The sequence below is a fragment of the Lagenorhynchus albirostris genome, chromosome 3 (genome assembly GCF_949774975.1).
Source record: "Lagenorhynchus albirostris chromosome 3, mLagAlb1.1, whole genome shotgun sequence".
In the NCBI taxonomy this organism is placed as follows: domain Eukaryota; kingdom Metazoa; phylum Chordata; class Mammalia; order Artiodactyla; family Delphinidae; genus Lagenorhynchus; species Lagenorhynchus albirostris.
The window spans coordinates 143660524-143682174 of NC_083097.1; the positions used below are offsets into that span (position 1 = coordinate 143660524).

Consider the following 21651-nt stretch of genomic DNA (forward strand, 5'->3'; position numbering starts at 1 on the left):
TCTGAAATGATTAGCTTCTAATGTGGCTATGGAAGGCTGTTGTTTTGCTCCACATCAGTCTTATTTAACTGGTTGGAATTTTAGGTACGTGTGTCTGAAATAGGCAATCGCTTCACATTTCCATGAGCAATCTTCCGTGGAGTTATAGATGTGGGCTAGCCTGTGAAATTGATCATTAGAGTGTTGCTTCTAAAATCCCAGAAATGTCATCTTTAAGCTGGAGATGAACCCGCAAGAACCAGTGTGTCTTAAGCATCTGCTTCTTAGGGCAAAATGATCACCATCTCCACTTTTCACTGTGCAGCTCGTAGATAGAAAGAAAAGTTGGACGTGGAAGCCACGGCTCTGGGAGATGGAGGCTGGACTCCATCCTGTTTGCCAGGACACCACGCTTGGTCATTGCCTAGAACCCAAGGGTGGTGGCCGGACTCACACAGAATGATTACAGAATGGTGTTAAATTCCTCTGTTCTTGATACTGTCGACGCAAAGACTTCAGGCTGCCTAGATAATGGATAATGGGAAAATGAGAGACACCCCAACTTTGATGTTGACCAGAGATTACCTAGCACTACAGTCGATGCTTGCTAAATAGTCGTTGCATGAAAATGTGAGTGAATGACCCACCCAGCCTTGCGTGGCACATTCATGGATCATTGTGAAATAAACACATGGCTGCCTTCCAGTTGCCCGCCTGAGAAGCAGCTAGAGCCCACGTTAAGAGCTGCAGTTTGGGTGTTAAACTGGCCTTTGCTTTCTCTGGACGTAGCACTTTAATTCATGCAGTAGGTACCCCCCCAGGTCTGCAGATGTATTGACCACTCATTGTGTATTGATTTCAGCTGCTCTGCAAGATGTCTGTTTCATTACAGCCCACTCCAGCCCTGGGCCCTCTTGTAGTTAATAGTGCACTAGGCAGCTGGTACCATAAACTATCAATAAATCATCACATATTTATCCTCCAAATCTGGGATAGTTACAGGTGTTTTGCAGGCAGCACAACAACTGGATAGAAAGATGTGAAAGTGCCTAAAACTCGCGTCCTGTGTTACTGTGGTTAATCCTCAGAAGCAACCCCATTATACAGAGGAGCAGACAAACTCAGAGAGCGGGAGGGATCAGCCCGTAGGCACACGGCTAGTAGTTCTCGGAGCTGGGATTCAAACGCAGGGCTGACCAGCTCCACATGCAACATTGCCTCCTGAGAACTCAGAACTTCTCCATATGACGACAGCCGTCTTGGAGGTAAAGGTAGAAACCATAATTACTTTGTTTCCTTGTTGAGTGACTCTCGATGGCATCCTTTTAGGGGTTAACCATGTTTGTCCTAGAAGAGCTGGCATGGCTCCGGGAGCCCAGGTTCTGATCCCTGTTTGTGGGACTGGGAGCCTGGTCCGGGCTGCTGGCCTCTTTGACCTTGGAGGGCGGCACAGACCTCCTGGACATCAGCCCAGGGATTTGACCTCCAAGGACAGAGTCATGGAGATGGTTCCCCACGCTGGCTGTAGCAATTTACAAAAGCCACCTTTCCTTTTAATCTCTCGGGAGGCAGTATTGGCCTAACTTTTCTCGTCCTTTTATTATTTTTAAAGTTACAGAAGTTATGCCCACTCATTTTGAAGGTTCTTTTTTTTTAATGTATTTATTTTATTTATTTATATTTTTGGCTGCATTGTGTCTTTGTTGCTGCACGCAGGCTCTCTCTAGTTGTGGCGAGTGGGGGCTACTCTTGGTTGAGGTGCGCGGGCTTCTCATTGCAGTGGCTTCTCTTATCGCGGAGCACAGGCTCTAGGCGCGCGGGCTTCATTAGTTGTGGCACGCGGGCTCAGTAGTTGTGGCTCGCGGGCTCTAGAGCGCAGGCTCAGTAGTTGTGGCGCACGGGCTTAGTTGCTCTGCGGCATGTGGGATCTTCCCGGACCATGCCAATCCCCTGCATTGGCAGGTGGATTCTTAACCACTGTGCCACCAAGGAAGCCCTTGAAGGTTCTTTTTTAAGTATGTAGAAAAAGTCTTTTTTCCTTTGGCTGTAAAGGCTATTAGTGTAACAATTGGCGAATTTGAATAAGATCTATAAATTAGATATATTTGGTTGTATCAATGTTAATTTTCTGTTTGTGATAACTGTACTGTGGTTCTGAAAAAGAATGGCCTTGTTTTTAGGAGAAACACTTGGAAATATTTCGAGGTAAGGGAGCCACCTGTTTATAACTTAACTCAGTGTTTCAGAAAAAATATATATTTATATACAGAGAGAGAACACAAATGTATGTAACATTTATGGAGTCTGGGTGAAGGATATGCAGGAATCTTTGTACCATTGTTTGAAATTTTTCCATAAATCTGAAATTATTTCAAAATGAAAAATTTATATATATTAAAGGTATTTATATGCAGATGTATATATATATGTGTGTGTATATATATATATGGAAAAAGTGAAAACTCTTTGCAAAAGAATAATTCAGTTGCATATGTGGAAAGTTTAGTTTGAAAGCAATCACTGGTTTGTTAAAAGGGATCTTACCTTCACTTTCTGATAACCCCTCCCCCCACGGACACCACATAGGCGTCTTTGTAGCACAAACCCAGAGATGACCCTCCTGACTTGCTCTGTAGACCACAGTAGGCTAAGGTGGAATGCCCCTTAAGGTATCCTTGGGTCCAAACCACTCTTATGGAGATAAGGACAATGAGACCTGGAGAGCTGAACTGCCTAAAACTAGCCAGCTGCTTAGTAACAAGGATGGGAGTTCAACAGAATAGTTCATTTACACCCCTGTTCCTTCCACAAATGGTTCAGCATCATAAAGCATCAGGATTAGGACCCTTACCTCTTGGTTGTTAATCCAATGACCTATACACTAGACTCCAGCTGCCTTGGCTCATTTTTTTTGTTTATAAGACTTTATACAAAAGATAAATTAAGAGTTGACTCATGATTTTTCAGAAGGATTCATAAGGAAGTTTTCTTTAGGTAGTAAATTTCCCCATGGAGCTCTCAAAAGAGAATTTAATTTTTTTTTTTAAAGCCAGTTTCCGTGCAACTTTTCAAAGTAAGTCTTTCTTAAGGCTCTCATTTCACCCAGTAGTCACAGGGGTTTTGTTAAAATGCCCCATCAGATGGTCAGATAAAACTTGATTCAGTTCAATAAGAATTTATAGATGGGTTGCCAGGTGCAAACCACGGAGAACCCAGAGGTGCATTTGTAGCCCTGCCTGACCTCAGGGAGCACAGCGTCTAATAAGAGACACTTAGAAAGGCAAGTAAAATCAACATAGTACCCAACAACAGTGCTGCAGTAGAGTTAAGTGTAAATGCTATGAAAACGCAGAGAAAGAACCTATTTATCTGGCAGGAGGCAGGGTATAAAGGATAAAAGAGCTTCAGTGTGAAGGTATAGCTGACTGGATCTTAATTTCAGTGTTATTGGGGTGGGATAGGGAGGGTGGGAGGGAGGGAGACATAGGAGGGAAGAGATATGGGAACATATGTATATGTATAGCTGATTCACTTTGTTATAAAGCAGAAGCTAACACACCATTGTGAAGCAATTACACTCCAATAAAGATGTAAAAAATAAATAAATAAACCAGATGCCTGTTATACTGTAAAAAAAAAAAAAATTCAGTGTTACTAAATAAAGCAGGATTTTCAATAAAGTAAGCTAATCAATAAAATAACCAAACAGGCTTCTATAAAGTCCCACCAAAAATCAGTAATGGAAACAGAGCCTGACTCCCAATTTTAAGCTTGTTCCCATAGTTAAGTCTATTCCAGAAGAGTTAGACTCTCCCCTCTCCCTTGATAGATACATACATACGTATGTATATACACATATATGCACATATACATGTATATAAATATGCATATGTATGTATATACACATATATGCACATATACATGTATATAAATATATACATGCATATCACATATACACACAATGTCTTTTTGAAAATCCTTTACTCTGAAAAGAAAGCCATGGAATATTACTCAGCCATAAAAAGAAGCGAAATTGAGTTATTTGTAGTGAGGTGGATGCACCTAGAGACTGTCATACAGGGTGAAGTAAGTCAGAAAGAGAAAAACAAATGCTAACACATATGTATGGAATCTAGAAAAAAAAAGATTCTGAAGAACCTAGGGGCAGGACAGGAATAAAGATGCAGATGTAGAGAATGGACTTGAGGACACAGGGAGTGGGAAGGGTAAGCTGGGAAGAAGTGAGAGAGTGGCATGGACATATATACACTACCAAATGTAAAATAGATAGCTAGTGGGAAGCAGCCGCATAGCACAGGGAGATCAGCTCGGTGCTTTGTGACCACCTAGAGGGGTGGGATAGGGAGGGTGGGAGGGAGACACAAGAGGGAGAGGATGTGGGGATATATGTATACATATAGCTGACTCACTTTGTTATACAGCAGAAACTAACACACCATTGTAAAGCAATTATACTCCAATGAAGATGGTAAAAAAAAAAAAAAGCCAGACATTTCCCTTATCGTTTTTCATTATTTAATTCAGTGTAACTAGCATATATTTTGCTATTATTATATGCTAGGGACCTTCTTTGTGTACTTCCATTTGTTACTCTCAGCCTATGAGATAGTTACTATTATTGTTCCCATTTTAACAAAAAGAGAATGAAGACCCAGAGAGGTTAAGCAAATTGCTGGTGGTCACACAGCAAGGAAGAACCAGAGCCAGGATTTGAACCTAGTTGTCTGGCTACAAAACCTATACTTCAGCACCCAGGTGCACTGCCTCCTTTGGTGGATGGAACATGAGGGGCGGGGCATCTGAAACCCTGGTGGGGGAGTGTGACTACTGAGAAGTCAGCCTGTACTCATTGGCGGGAGCAGCTAATTACTGACTTCAGTGTCCTGAAGTTGGGGTCTACTGAAAGAAGGGGGACCCCACTACTGTAAGAACCAAACCCAGACTTCCCTGGTGGTGGCAGTGGTTACGAATCCGCCTGCCAATGCAAGGGACACGGGTTTGAGCCCTGGTCCGGGAAGATCCCACATGCCGCGGAGCAACTAAGCCCGTGTGCCACAATTACTGAGTCTGCACTCTAGAGCCCGCGAGGCACAACTACTGAGCCCACGAGCCACAACTACTGAAGCCCGTGTGCCTAGAGCCTGTGCTCCGCAACAAGAGAAGCCACTGCAATAAGAAGCCCGCACACCGCAACGAAGAGTAGCCCCCACTCGCCACAACTAGAGAAAGCCCGCGTGCAGCAGCAAAGACCCAACGCAGCTAAAAATAAATAAATTTATTAAAAAAAAAAAAAAGAATCAACCCCCTGAGGCTCCTTGTCAGAATTTCTCCAGCGCAGCCGCTCCCTGGAAGCCTCTTCGCCACCTCTGGCGTCCTCATTTGGTTTGACATTATCAAAATCCGTTTAAGTTTCAACAGCAGATTAGTGGGCTCGTGGGTGCCGATTCCCTGCTACTTTTTCATAGCCTGTCATTAACCCAGCAACCCCTGAAAGCCCAACAGACACGAAAGAAAGCTCATTTTATTAAGTTTAAAGATGAGTGATTTCTTTAGAATTCTTTTTTATTTTTAGTGCATTTCTTTAACTTGTTGCTACAGTGTGATTGCTGGGGTTACATTTGGTCTCTATCAGAGACTCCTAAACTATTCTTCCCCAGGGTTGGTTTTTTTTTTCCTACAGCTCTTCCTTACTGCATCCTTTTTATTGTATCCTTTCCTCCAAAGGCCTTAATTTGGCGAGGAGAGGAGCCCTTCCAAAGCAGCATTTTTAAGTACAAATTCGTTTTTAATTTATAATAATCAGAGCTTCTGATCAACTGGTCATAACAAGTGGTTCCCCCTAGATATGTCATTATGTCAGCAAAATAAACAATATGCTTTTGAGGCTTAGAGCCTTACCGATAATAATAATCATGATAGCTAATTTTTATTTAGTGCTTACTTTGTGCCAAAAATTAGTCGAAGAGCTTTGCATGGGTTCACTCATTAAATCCTCCTAACAATGCTATGAAATAAATAATAATAGTGTCCCAATTATACAAGGGAGGGAACTGAGGCACAGAGAATGGATACACTTTACCAAGTATCAAAGCTGGGGTTTGAACCAAGGCAGTCTCAGCCCAGTCTCTGCTCTTACACGCTATGCAGTAGTCCTCCCCTACAGGAAAGTACTTCATATCTGATAGGCAACATAAAAATGTTTGAGGAGCAAACCATCTAAAGAGCTGACCCACGAAGGATTACTAGTTTCTTTTCTTCCTAACAATGTTTTGTGATGGAAGCTTCCAAACTCCTTCCAAACAGGAGCCTGTTCCCTATTCTAGAGGTCGAGGGTTTCTTCTTAAGGTCTAAAGCAGCGTGTCTTCTACTTTATTTTAAGCCCCTGTTTACTTCGTATTTGACCCACTATTGAACTAAATATGGGGAAAAAAATAACTTTACACCCTCAAGTCATTCTGTGGTTTTTCTTTTATAATTTAGATATGGAAAACCTTTAGGGATCCAAGAATGTCACCTCTCCATTTTCCGGAATGAGAAACCGGCACCAAGCACTTATGAGTATTGTCTTGATGCAGTGGCCAGGTGGTAACAGAGCCAGGTCAGCTAAGTCAGAATGCCTCACTCACCTTTCATGCCAGTCTTCTGCAACCTTATGATCTCTCTTGACCATCCACACCTTTCGCAATGGATTGTGGCCAAATACAGATGAATATATTCAGAAGAGTGCGTCCATTACAGAATGCAGGAGGGAGCTGGCTTCCCATCCTTTGCCCATGAGACTGAAGAAGTTTTAGATCCACAAGGCCGCCAAAGTGATCAATGAAAAAGTGAAAAGACTCTCAAAACCAAAATGTCTTCAGTTCTTTCTGGATTTGGTTTCAACTGGTTTAGAAGTTCTCAAGACGATAGGAGATTGTGGTTTTATATTTCCTTTCAAGTTCAGAATCCATTTGAAGGAATCACACGTGACCTATGTAAAACTAGCTTCCATCAAGGTTTTGTTCCCATTTTAGAGAGGATGATAATGAGGCCCTGAGAGATCAGTTAACTTTTCTTGGGCAACTTCTAGTAACTCCCAGCTTTTTCTTCGTTCTGTGTTCATAAAGGAAACCACCCTCCGAAGTGTAGGAGACCCTGGCTAGTTCGTTGTTATTAAGAAACCCTCTTTTAAAATAGGAATTTCTGGAACTCCTATTATTAAAGTTCTGAAGGTTGCCGAGTATGGGCAACCAGTGGTTCCTATATAAGTGATTTCAAATAATGCAACAGAGATGCACCAGTGTCACCGTGAGAGGGGTGTGGTTTCCACACGGTACTTAAGTCCCTCCTCTTAAGCGAGGAAGGGGTGACACCCAATGTTGGGTCAGCCTTAGAGCAAGTCAGCATTTTCTGTTGAGTTATTTTATTTATTTTGGACTGATGTTTGTTCACTGCTGGCTCTTTTTTATTAATTGATGAGAATGTCAGAGTATATTGGACTTGTTTGTGGCAGGAAAGAATAATTAACAGCTGCAAGAATTAAATCTGGTGCCAAATTAATATCACTCTCCCCTTTCCTACTGATCATTTTACATCCCAGTCACATTTGGAGTTTACATGTACTTATCAGACTCCAGCTCTTATGATAGTTGATCAGTAAAGAGTAATCTCAAGTTTAGCAAGCACTGTGCCAATATTTCAGATGCCCTGGGGTATGAGTTTCTAGGATTATTATTTAAAACCTAGATATTTTAAGTTGTGACCTAAAGAGAAATTTGCTATGGGTTTCACCATCATATATTTTTTAAATACTGGCATATAATCAAACAGAAATGTAGAGCCAACTAATGTGTACACATGTCATGGACTTGATGTCAATTCCTATCTTCCAGTGCCCTGGTTCTTGAAGAACAGCAGCATAGACAGTGGCGAAGCGGAAGTTGGTCGGCGGGTGACCCAAGAAGTCCCACCTGGCGTGTTTTGGAGATCACAGATTCACATCAGTCAACCCCAGTTCTTAAAGTTCAATATCTCCCTCGGGAAGGATGCTCTCTTCGGTGTTTACATAAGAAGAGGACTTCCACCGTCTCATGCCCAGGTAGGAACATGCTTGATATAGCCATGAGTTTAAAAAAAAAAAAAAAAACACCACTTCACACCCACTAGGATGGTTATAACTAAAGGATGGACAATAACAGTTGGAACCCTCCTGTATGCTTTGTGGGAATGTACAACGGAGGGCCACTGTGGAAGAGAATTCAATGGTTCTTCCAAAAGTTAAACAAAGAATTACAGTATGATCCAGCAGCTCCACTAATAGCTGTATTCCTACAGAGAATTGAAAACTTTATTTCTCATTTAACAATATGCACAAATGTTCATAGCAGTGTTTATTCATAATAGCCCCGAAGTGGAAACAACCCAAATGTCCATCAACTAATGAATGGAGAAACAAAATGTGATCTATCCCTACCATGGGATAGTATTCAAACATAAAAGGGAATGAACTATTTTTTTTAAAAAAAGGGAATGAAATATTGTTACATGCTACAACATGGATGAATCTTGAAAATGTTATGCTAAATGAAAGAAGCCAGATACAGAAGGCTACATACCGTTTGATTCCATTTGTATTGTCTGGAATAGGCAAATCCTTAGAGACAAAAAGGAGATTAGTGATTGCCAGGGGAGAGGGAGGAAAGAATCGGGACTGACTGCTAATACCTTTGGGGTTTCTTTTCGGGGTGATGCAAATGCTCTGAAATTAGATAGCGGTGATGGTTGCACAACATAGTGAATATACTAAAAACTACCAAACTGTAAAGTGGTTAAATTTATGTTACGGGAACTATTTCTCAGAAAAAGAAAATGGTTACCTCCCCACCTGATGACGTCACCTTTGCCAGACCTTTGCTCATCCTTGGGTACTTTTTGTTGAAGGGGTCTAGTTATTTGTTAAAACATCACTAGGAGACATCCCACTGTGTTTGAAAAGAGTGACGTAACATTAACCAAAATTCAGCAACCATTTCTCTGTGGCTTCCCTGTGCTTCCCTGTACTAAGTGCCTTGGGAAGTGCTTGACACTGCGTAAGTGAGATTATTCCCAGCGTTGGGAATGACAAGATTAGATTAGATTATGGATTTCATTGTTTTTCTTCTCATCCCTCCTTTCATTTTTCCTGGTAGAGATTTTCTTATACATCCCACTTGGGATAAATTCACCCTCATCTAGTTTGGTTTTCTTTTCCAGTAAGAATTGTATATCCTAAGGAAAACCAAGCAGTGTTTTCCCGCCTCATTTGCTTTCAAATCCAGCAAGTAGGTAAAGAAGTACATTAGGAAAATACAGCAGTGGAGGGAAAAACACCCTTAACCACCCATTATATCCAGTCAAAGCTGACCTTTTTAAACATGTGTTGGGAAGGTATTCATCCAGAAAATTCAACTGGAAGAATTTAAAGCTTTAAACCCCTTGGCAAATGCAAAGCAGTCAGGCCACCATTTCTTTGTCCTTAGCTCACAGCAGACATTGCTAATCGATGACTGCACTTTTTCCTCACTAAACTCAGTGCACAGATACCTCCAAGAGAACCCTAAAGGCAGCCACCACCAATTGACTGGTGTTGGCTCTCAAGATGAAATTTATTTGCAGTCCCATCTTTACAGCCTGAAACGATCGATATAAGGGACTAAAAGGACTACTTCTTTTTTGAGCAGGGAGAGCTGTGTAGGTTTATATTAACATACACAGCCCATGCTATAGGGATCAATGTGTAAAGTGGTAATCAATAAGTCCTCCATCCATCCATCCAGAAAAATATTTATTGGTCTAAGCACTGATTATCTAGAGATGAGTTAACGTAGCCCATGACCAAGCAGAACTCTTGTTACAAAAATCACATCTGTCCTTTAAAGAGATTCATATCAAGAGAAAGAGAAGGATTCAGCTAAGAGGAGTCCCTGAGGCATTTCTATAACTTCTGGCCAGGTGCAGGGTGCTGGTCTGGGAAGTTATGCAAATTGTTAGGGGGTCTCCCTGACCTTCAGGCTCCACTCTTTCTATTATAGCATAATGAAAGATTGACAGCAGTGAAATCTACTTGTTGGCATTATTTGAGTAAGTAGGAACATGCCTCTGGGCACAGCTGAGCATAACTTCCCTATCAGCCCCTTGGATGCCAGGAGCTTTGAGGCTGGGGCGGGGGGGAACCTCTCCCTTTTGACATTGTTCTGAAGCACTTCTATCCCCCTTCGCTTGCATGCTCTGAGCAGAATCATGGAAGGGCCAGCGATCATGGCAAGTCAAGTAGGTAAGCCTGTGAAACTGAGTGATAGTGGACAGCAGGCAGAAACGTACTCTTCCCAGGTTCCCCGCTGTTCTGACATTCAGGACTCAAACCCTCAATGACAATGTCTCTCCTTCTTTTGTGGCTACACCACGCTGTCCATCTCCTGCTAAGCCGGTGATAGTTCTAGTGATCGGCCTCTCAAAATAGCTCCACTCCGGGGACAGCCCCTTCCCATTTTATGGGAAGGGAAATGAATAGGTGTGCACAGAGGGTTGCCGTCCAGCTCCCAGTTTGGGAGTTTAGCATGCGTCAGAGGGTCCGGTAAGCAAGACACGGTGCAGATGCTTAGAATGCACAGGACAGGTACAATACAGGGGCGCTTCTTAAAAAAAGAAAGAGAGGAGAAGACGACTCCCCACGCATTCTCACGATCATTCGCTATCATAACGTGCCTTCGTGTCCATTTGATGAGCTACGTTTCCTGGAGGAGATGGAGCTTAGCCCCTCGCAGTGATAGGTGACTAACTCACGTCTCAAACCATTATAGAATTTTTCATTTCTATTGGTATATCCTATCAAGGAACATACGTTCTATGGGGATTGGCAGGCTAGCCAAGGTGACTCATTTGAGCTGAAAAGAGAGAAAGAGGAAGAAGTGGGGAGGGGGAGGAATATGAAATTCTCTTGGCTGCATTGCATGAATGGCTGTGCTTAAATTTTATTGAGTATCATGCTCTGACCAAGTGCCTACAAGATTTGGTATCCTTGTCCAAGGATATTAAATACAGGGGAGAATCCTTTCTTACCTGTTTAAATTTCCCAAAGAATCAGAGTCTGTCCCAGTTGACTTTTTGAACGTGGCTTTCTACAGCGATACAGTACAGAGGTAGCATGGCATAGGGGAGAAGGTCCTGGAATTAGAAAACTGAGGATGGAGTCCCTGCTACGTGCTAACCAGGTGTCCTCGGACATGCGCCTTAACCTCTCTTAGCCTCAGTTTCCCTGTCTACCTGTGTTCCCTGCCTCACAGTGTTGCTATAATTACACTACCCCTACCACAACAAAGGGAGGATGGGAAAACACTCTGCAAACAGAAGCACAATATAAAGATATGGTACACTAGTGTTTCACTGTACTTAGAAATCCTGCGTGGCCCTAGTCAATACTGTCTGTCGATAAGCAATGATGTAAATATAGGTTTTTAAAATAAAATTAATTTTCTCGTTTTTTTCTTCTTATCAAAGGACAAATTGTTTTCATTACAGAAAAATTTTAAAAGCACAGAAAAACAAAAGGAAGTAAAAACACCCGTAATTGGAAGCAGTCCCCTTTTGCTGAATAGTTATGTAGTGTTTTTGCTATAGTAAAAGGTTATCAGTGGCACGGGCTTCCCTGGTGGCGCACTGGTTGAGAGTCCACCTGCCGATGCAGGGGGCACACGTTCGTGCCCCGGTCCGGGAGGATCCCACATGCCGCAGAGCGGCTGGGCCCTTGAGCCATGGCCGCTGAGCCTGCGCGTCCGGAGCCTGTGCTCCGCAACGGGAGAGGCCACAGCAGTGAGAGGCCCGCGTACCGCAAAAAAAAAAAAAAAAAAAAAAAAAAGATATCAGTGGCAGTATAAAAAAAAACAAAAAAAACTCAGCATCTAAGTGGCTTAAAGCAACAGAGGCTATTTCTTCTTTATATCAGTGGTTCTCAACACAGGGCAATTCTTCCCTACCCCAGAGGCATTCTTCAGTGTCTGGAAATATTTTTGGTTGTCACCCTGGGGAGAGGTTGCTCCTGGCAGGCAGTGGCAGGTGGGCTGCTGCTAAACGCGCACAGGAGAACTCTCCACAGCAAGGAGTTATCCAGCCCCAAATGGCAAACATGTTGAGGTTGGGAACATCCTACTTCACGTGTTCACTTTGGGTGATATTGGGCTTTGCTCAATGTCAGTCTCATTCAAGGGCACGGACCTGTGGAATTTCCACTGTCAGGAACATAACTAGTACCCTATCGCAAAGGAAGGAGAAGATGGTGAGTTATGCACCAATCCCGAAAGACTTCGGCTTGGAAATGTCACGTATCATTTAAGCCCTTCTCATATGGACCAAAGCAAGTCAGATCCTAACTTCCATGGAGCTGGAATTACAGTCCTCTGAGGTTCCTGGGTAGAGGGGCACCAGATATCCCAATGAAAGGCCCTTATGCCTTACGATAAAATATTGGGAGACCTGTCCTCATGGCTAGTCTTTGTGTACACCCTTAGTTCTTTTCCTGAAAGTAACCCTTACGGATTTTATACTAATTGCCAAATTTTCCTTCTGAAAGTTTATACCAATTACCCTCCCTACTCTCCTGCCCACCAGCGGCAGTAAGTGCCCGTATTATTTACTTGAACTCTTGCATAAACTGGATATCATTGTTTAATCCTTGTCTGTTAGAAAGGTAGCTATCCCATTGTCTTTTTTTTTTTTTTTTGCGGTACACGGGCCTCTCGCTGTTGTGGCCTCTCCCGTTGTGGAGCACGGGCTCCAGACGCGCAGGCTCAGTGGCCATGGCTCAAGGGCCCAGCCGCTCCGCGGCATGTGGGATCTTCCCGGACCAGGGCATGAACCCATGTCCCCTGCATCGTCAGGTGGACTCTCAACCACTGCGCCACCAGGGAAGCCCCCATTGTCTTTTTTTTTTTTTTTTTTTTTGCGTTACGCGGGCCTCTCGCTGTTGTGGCCTCTCCCGTTGCGGGGCACAGGCTCCGGACGCGCAGGCTCAGCGGCCATGGCTCACGGGCCCAGCTGCTCCGCGGCATGTGGGATCTTCCCGGACCGGGACACGAACCCGTGTCTCCTGCATTGGCAGGCGGACTCTCAACCACTGCGCCACCAGGGAAGCCCCCCATTGTCTTTTAAATGCAGCATTTTGGTGCCCTGCATTCCATTTTTTTAAGACCTAGACAAAAAAGAAAAACAAAAGTTGATCTAAGCCATTGTCAACCTACCAACTCAAATTCTCATGGGGCTGGTGTATGTAAGGTAGCCTAGTCCGTCTTGCCGAGTATTTGAAATCCTACAAACTGTGTCAGATTTGCTTGAGCCCAGTTCTAGAAGGGAAACAGGTGAGACTTAAAGATCGTCATCATCATCATCATCTGACCTGGATGCAGTGCTAGGGATCAAAGGAACTCTCAGAAGCTGTTGATGCAAGTGAGCATCTGGGTAGTTAAGGCAGGGAGCAGGTTTACTTGACAGTTCACGGATTGCTACTGATATGTCAAGCCAAGTAAAATCCTGCGTGAGATCAAGTCAATAATCGGCAAATTAGGTACATGATTAACCGAACCAACAAGATGCAGTTAACGCTGGGGAGGTCTGCTGGGACTTCACCTTCTCCCCAATCCTGTTTAGCGAGTATTAAAAACGCCTATTTCATCACTCAGACTGATGGAGCCATGAGCCCAGTCACTTCCAGAGGCAACTTGAACGTGTGGGGTGGGCTTACAGCTCCAGCTGTAAGGGTTGATTAGAGGCAGGTAGTAGGGATTAAATGACGCTAAGATGGAAACAGACACTGTCAACCCCAGTGCTTTACTCCGAGGTGTGTCTGTGGGATGGGAAGCAAAACTATCCACACATTCATTGAACGATAGAAGGGAACGATTTAAGAGACCACAAATTGCCCCATGATCATACCAGAGAAATGCAAATATGGCAGATCAAGCATGTGCAGACCAAGATCAAATGAGCCGAGCAAACATTCCTATTGTCCTCTTCAGCAGAATTCCCCTAAATGACATTTTTTCAAAGCAGATTTATAAATAGCGATGAGTGGTATTAGCTGTTCGCCAGCTCGGTTTATCCCTTTCCAATTCAGAGCCTTGTTTGAAAATGAATTCCCTCTTTCCTTGTCCCCTTCTCTCTTGCCCAAGCAAGTCAACTGCACACAGTTTCCATTAGAGGTGGAAGTAACTGGATCCGTGGGTCAGTGGGACGCCCACGTGTTCTGAGCAGCCTGCTTCTGTCACTGTGCCCCTGTCCAGTGCCCATGATCCAGGCAGACAGGCTCTCCTTGGACTTCTGTCTTCCTGCAGAGCTGTGTTCTGGGATCTTAGTGGGGAGAGAATACCAGGGTTTGGGGCTGTCAGCTTGCATAGCCCACCACATAGCATTTTAATTTCATTTTGAAGGAAGGCATATTTTTACAGGCATGTTTTTCAGACCCTTCCTTTGCAAAAGAACTTGAGGTATGGAGAAAGAGTTTGTGAAACCAAGAGAACCTTGGTTTCTTCTGTATTGGACTAAAAGTGCTTTTGGAAAGGTCTTTCTCAGGACACCCCTTGTGATTATCTGGTGGCCTCCTGATAGGAATGGAAACTGCCCATTAAATCAGTGGGTACCCTCCTGGGCAGTCACCAAGCAGGAAAAATCTCAGAAGATGCTTGAGTTTTACAAGGGGCCTTGTACTGAGGGGCATGCACGGGGAGGGCACGTTGAATGTTTTTCAAAAAAGTCCATTATTGAGAACATGGAACTCAGGGAGAAAGATAGAAACAGAGAAAGCAGGGATGAGTAAAAAGGGGCAGCGCCAAACCACATATTTTGACTGAGCAGAGTCTCAGAGGTGCTGTAAGTCAAGAGTTTCAAATTTTCCAGACAAAGACCTTAATCTTCAAGTGAAATCTTCTGTAGAACCCCATATATAAAACAAATCAATGTGACAGTTTTATTAGTATAAGCATGGTTTATAATTCAAATCCATATTTACTATTGTAATGTTTTGATCTCTGTATATGTATGTTTGTATGTGTGTGTGTATATATATATATGTTTATATGTGTGTACGTTAATAATCATGTATACAGATGGAGACAGAGACACAGAGAGAGAAACTAAACTCATGAGGTTAGTCACCCGTAGGAATAGGTGAGGAGAACAGGACTGAGAATTAGGTTTAAAAGGTACTTGTTCAAAGGGCTTCCCTGGTGGCACAGTGGTTGAGAGTCCGCCCGCTGATGCAGGGGACACGGGTTCGTGCCCCGGTCCGGGAAGATCCCACGTGCCGCAGAGCGGCTGGGCCCGTGAACCGTGGCCGCTGAGCCTGCGCGTCCGGAGCCTGTGCTCCGCAAGGGGAGAGGCCACAACAGTGAGACACCCGTGTACCACAAAAGAAAAAAAAAGGTACTTGTTCAGCAGGGCGGTGGGGTGTGTGGTGAAGGTGGGATGAACTGGGAGATTGGGATTGACATACATACACTAATATGTATAGAATAGATAACTAATAAGAACCTACTGTATAAAAAATAAAATAAAATTTCCTGAAGGATCATCTGCCTGCCACACCCTAGAATGAAAAGTAAATTCTGTGTATTTTGCCTCCTGTCAAAAAAAAAAAGTACTTGTTTTTATCCATAATAAAACATTAAAGGTAAGGCAAGCCCTTCCCCATCTCTAAGACACATGCCTGCTCACACATGTACAAAGACTGAAAATAAATATGACACAATGCTAACATTTATTCATTTGAGTGGTTGAAATATGGGTGATTTGTCACCATATTCTTTATACTTTTCTTAATTTTAGTAATCTCTCTGTCTTTAAGAAAAGTAGGTCTGTGACAAGCTTGAGTCTATTTAGAGTAAAACAAGCATTAAGAGGTTATAGATGATGACTCTAATCTTATAGCACTCTCAGGATTCAATTTATTTATGTACTTTGTTTTGTCTGCACAGCTTTGAGAAAAATCACAGTGAATATATATAAGCAGTTGCAAAGAGCAACTGTATTTTCTTTCATCATTTCCCTTACAGGCTCTGGCTGGTCTTCAATTAAATTGATCCACAAGCTTGAAGGAGGAGAGATAGAAAATAATCGTTTCAAGGTTAAATCACTTAAAATATCTACTCACATCCCTTGCCTTAGATACAGAAGTAGAGAGGTTGCACCCCAAACTTAAAATAAGCTGTGAAACTCTTTATTAAAAAAAAAAACAAACACCATTCTGGAACATGCTACATGTTCTTTTTTTTTAATTGAAGTATAGTCGTGCACAATATTATATGTTACAGGTTACAACATAGTGATTCACAATTTTTAAAGGTTCTACTCTATTTATAGTTATTAGAAAATATTGGCTATATTCCCCACATTGTACAATATATCCTTGTAGCTTATTTTATACCTAATAGTTTGTGCCTCTTACTCGCCTACCCCTATATTTCCCCTCCCCTCTTCCCTCTCCCCACTGGTGACTCCCAGTTTGTTCTCCGTATCTGTGAGTCCGCTTCTTTTTGTTATAGTCACTAGTTTGTTATATTTTTTAGGTTCCACATATAAGTGGTATCATACATTATTTGTCTTTCTCTGTCTGACTTACTTCATTTAGCATAATGCCCTCCAAGTCCATCCATGTAGCTGCACATGTCAAAATTTCATTCTTTTATATGGCTGAGTAGTATTCCATTGTATATATACACCACATCTTCTTTATCCATTCATCTGTTGATGGACACTTAGGTTGCTTCTATATCTTGGCTATTGTAAATAGTGCTACTGTGAACATTGGGGTGCAGTTACATGTTCATTTGAAACTGCATTCGTGGTTTAACATCCTGACATGAACTTGAACCTCTGCTCTGCCTGGCATTTGCTTGCAGGATCCACCAGCGCAGTTGCTTATACAACCTTATCTGAGCAGACACACATCAGGTGGATTCAAAGAAAGCCCAGTGCAGATCTTGAAGTTTTCTAATAAACAGCAGAGTAACAGAAGTTCAGATCTGTGTTCAGAGATATTTAGAAAAGATTTATTCCAAGATCTTCACAAAAATTAACAGCTTTTAAAATGTTCATTGAAGCCCCCCCTCAGTACAGATGTTTGTAGGGAAGCCAAAGATGTTAGAAGACAAAAATTACTATCAGTCATCTGATCTCTTATAAAAATGTTCTCCACTCAGAGATCCCTCCCCATTTAACACTAGTTATAATAATAAGAGTCAGCATTATTTGAGGGCTCCAGTGTGCCAAGGACTGTTTCACATGAATTATTTTCTCTTCACAACAACCCTGTGAGGTAGGCACCATGAGGAGCAGCCCCATTTTACAGATGAAAGAACTGAGGCAGAGCTTAGGGTCACAAAGCTGGTATGCACTGAACACAGCAGACTGGCACCTCCTTTTTCTCCTCTCTGCCGGCAGTCATTTCCAGGAACATCCTGCAGTACAATGTCAACATGAATGCTGACAGAGTAAAATTACAACTCAAGCCCAAGACGAGAATTTCATTAAGTCAACAAAAGTGATGCTGGAGATCTGCCTGTAAGCGCCCAGGGAAGCCTTGGTAAATGCAGATCTGGCTGAGGTAGCACAGTTAAATACTGTGGCAGAGAGAAGTGACAAGGAAGGTGACAAGATCAGCGCTTCCAAGAGGGCGGTTCTAATATCGTAAAGAGAGGTCCTGGAAAATTTGATGGAGACCTCCAGTATGTTTACATTGGATTGTGTTGCACCAGTCAAGCTACAGGGATGCTGCATTGTTCTCGAGTATTTCATCAACTCTGAGATACACACGATGCTCATCTTTTGACATCTCTGAAAACAGGATGCATTTTGCAGTCAGTGAAGTGGAGGGACAATGAAATGTTTGGTGTCGCATGTTTGTGTACGTAGGAAAGCTCAGTGTTCATTCTAAAAATTAGAGCGTAGTTGCAAGTATAACCTGAATATTCCTAGATATCAGATAAAAAATACTTTCATAATTACAGTTTTACTTTTCAAGGTAAATTCCGAATCAATCAATGTTAAGAGCATCCATTTTAAGTGGCCTTTTATTAATTCCAAATATCCTCAGATAACTAGATCCTACTGTATATGTCAAGTCAGGGAGGGTATTTAAATATAATTTTTTAAACATATAAATACACAAAAATAAAGTTTAAATAAACATTCTGTGGAATGCCTATGCAGCTGTTCCAGACACAGACAAGCATGGGCGTAAGGGTGTGGAGCAGTCCAGACTGCCTGATCTTGAATTTTAACCTCCAGTATTTCCAAGCTGTGTGACCTTGGGCAAGTCCCTCAGCCTCTCTGTGCCCTGATTACTTCATCTATAAGATGGAGATAATGATATTATACATTCATAGCATTGTTGTTAGATGTAAACGAGGTAATCTTTATAAAGCACTTACAACTGGACTGGTACAAAGAAATGGTATAAGCTATCATCATGTTTTTCAAAGCATCCGTAATGCAAACCCCACAAGCTCCCAAACAAACAAAACAAAACAAATTCCAACTGTTTTATTAAAAGATAACTTTTATTTGTGGTTTTCTCATTATAAGAAGAATATATGCCAATGATAGGAAAAATAGAAAACATTAACATTTTTAGTATATTTTCTGTTCACATGCATTAATCATTTTTACAAATATAGGATCATACCATACATACGCTTTTTACTCTGATTCTTTGCATAATGATAAGTAGGGAACAACTTTCTAAATTTGAATATTCTTCCATAAACTCATTTTAAATGCCTCAAAAATAACTCATTCTATAGATTAAAAATTTTTTAACATCTTTATTGGAGTATAATTGCTTTACAATGTTGTGTTAGTTTCTGCTGTATAACAAAGTGAATCAGCTATACGTATACATATATCCCCATATCCCCTCCCTCTTGCGTCTCCCTCCCACCCTCCCTATCCCACTCCTCTAGGTGGTCACTAAGCACCAAGCTGGTCTCCCTGTGCTATGCGGCTGCTTCCCACTAGCTATCTATTTTACATTTGGTAGTGTATATATGGCCATGCCACTTTGTCTCAGCTTCCCCTTCTCCCTCCCCATGTCCTCAAGTCCATTCTCTACGTCTGCGTCTTTATTCCTGCCCTGCCCCTAGGTTCATCAGAATCATTTTTTCTTTTTTTATTTTTTAGATTCCATATATACGTGTTAGCATACAGTATCTGTTTTTCTCTTTCTGACTTACTTCACTCTGTATGACAGACTCTAGGTCCATCCACCTCACTACAAATAAATTTCGTTTCTTTTTATGGCTGAGTAATATTCCATTGTATATAGGTGCTACATCTTCTTTATCCATTCATCTGTTGATGGACACTTAGGTTGTTTCCACGTCCTGGCTATTGTAAATAGAGCTGCAATGAACATTTTGGTACATGACTCTTTTTGAATTATGGTTTTCTCAGGGTATATGCCCAGTAGTGGGATTGCTGGGTCATATGGTAGTTCTATTTTTAGTTTTTTAAGGAACCTCCTCCATACTGTTCTCCATAGTGGCTGTATCAATTTACATTCCCACCAACAATCCAAGAGGGTTCCCTTTTCTCCACACCCTCTCCAGCATTTATCGTTTGTAGATTTTCTGATGATGGCCATTCTGACCAGTGTGAGGTGATCCCTCATTGTAGTTTTGATGTGCATTTCTCTAATGATTAATGATGTTGAGCATCCTTTCATGTGTTTGTTGGCAGTCTGTATATCTTCTTTGGAGAAATGTCTATTTAGATCTTCTGCCCATTTTTGGATTGGGTTGTTTGTTTTTGTATGGAAACACAAAAGACCCCAAATAGCCAAAGCAATCTTGAGAAAGAAAAACGGAGCTGGAGGAATCAGGCTCCCTGACTTCAGACTATACTACAAAGCTATTGACAAAGGATTAATCTCTGAAATATACAAGCACCTCATGCAGCTCAATATTTATTTAGTTTTTAATAATTTCCTTATGATGAATTATTAAGAGTAGAATTGCTAGCATAAAGGAGTTACAATATGTCACACTTATGTAACAATAACAACAGCCATAAGAATAGCTGGTATTGATCTGGTGCTTACTGTGAGCTGGGCTGGACTCACAGTGACCCTCAGAGGTAGGAAATTTTACTGTCCGCATCTTAGGGATTAGAGAGCAGAGACTCAGAGAGTTGAAGTAACTTGCCCAGGGTCACAGTGCAGCCTGGTGAAAGGTTTAGGCCCAGCTTTGAGAGAAGCCACCAGTGCCCATGATTCTGTTCCGCTTTTGTGCTCGGGAAGGCATTTTGTGACTAGACACGTTCCCAGTTTACTCCCTCTCCTCAGTGGTACATTTGATTTATTTTCACAAGCAGCCCACATAAGACCCTCCTGTTGATCTGAGGAGGGCACGGGGCCAAATGTGACATTGTTGATAAACCTCTGTCTAAAGACAATTAAATGGGAATGTGCAGTAAATAAGAAATCACATCAGAAAGGCACTGAGAGGTAAAAACTTCCATTCTTCTGACCTCGTGGTAGAGCTTTGGCACATCTTGGAATAGCCTTGAGATGTTCATCACTTTTGCTGAACTTGACCCATACACTGTGGCTGACTAGGTCTTCAGAGCAGTCCCTTCCACCCTTCTCCTGGGTTGGATCAAAAGGCAGCATGATGAGGGCATAGCCTTGTGGGAAGACGAAATATGAAATCAGTCCATTCATGTGCTCAACAAATATTCACTGAATGTCAGTACTGGGGATGCAGAGATGAAAGGCATTTAAAAAGATAGGGACCTGACAAGTTAAGCAACAACGGCAGCATCATGTAGGGAGAGCTGGAAGATGCGGTACGGGGTGGAAGATTAGAACTGACGTTCTGGAATCAGCTTGGTCTGGGTTTGAATCTTATCTCTGCTCTGTAGTAGCTGGAGGTTTGTGGATGAGACTGTCTAGATTCAGCTTTGCCGTCCGTAAAATGAGGGCTGTGCCTCATCAGGTTGTGGTGAGAATAAATGAGCTAATGCCTAGGAAATAGTAAGCACCCCGTGGAGATCAGTCGATTCGTCTGACTGCTTATGACCCTTACCGCTCCCTCGCGGGTAACCTAGCAACCAGAGGTCTCTACAGGGAGAAAGTGGCAAGGTCTCTGGCAGAAACCAGCGCTGGTTTGCAAACTGAGTTTTCATTGGTCCTCCTCAAGACTCTAATCCAGATTGCAAAAATCAGGGTCTTCCAACGCGGTCAGGATTGGAAGGATTGGAAACAGCTCAGGATTCCTGTCTCCTCTCAATCCTTTTATAAATATACGAGGTGGCGGGGGATCGGGGTGCCTCTCCTGGGGCACATTGCACGGCACATCCAGTCGTGTCCGGCCCGAGCCCAGCTCTTCGTGGGCTGGGAGAGGGGTGGACAGTGTGCATCCTGCTAGCGCTATTCTGTTGTACATTTCTCAAAGTCAATGCCATGTATCATTTATGAAGTTTGTTCCTGTCCCTTGTATGATAAACTCATCAAATGTTAGCTAAAGAGTTGGGTACAGGTAGTTGAAGACCATGAAAATAGGCCACCAATTCTAACCTGTGCAGGATTCTAGGACAGCTTCCTGAAGGAGAAAGCTACCCGAGCTGACTCTTAGAAGGTGAGTTAGACAGATA

At 42.4% G+C, this 21651-nt stretch overlaps 1 protein-coding gene across 1 annotated transcript in view; it reads left to right on the forward strand.

The window, feature by feature from the left end:
* TENM2 (teneurin transmembrane protein 2) overlaps nucleotides 1-21651 on the forward strand; it is a 1157329-nt gene that overhangs the window by 932141 nt on the left and 203537 nt on the right. The window contains 1 exon segment of the mRNA XM_060144169.1: nucleotides 7872-8077. Within this exon segment, the coding sequence (XP_060000152.1) occupies nucleotides 7872-8077 (206 nt within the window).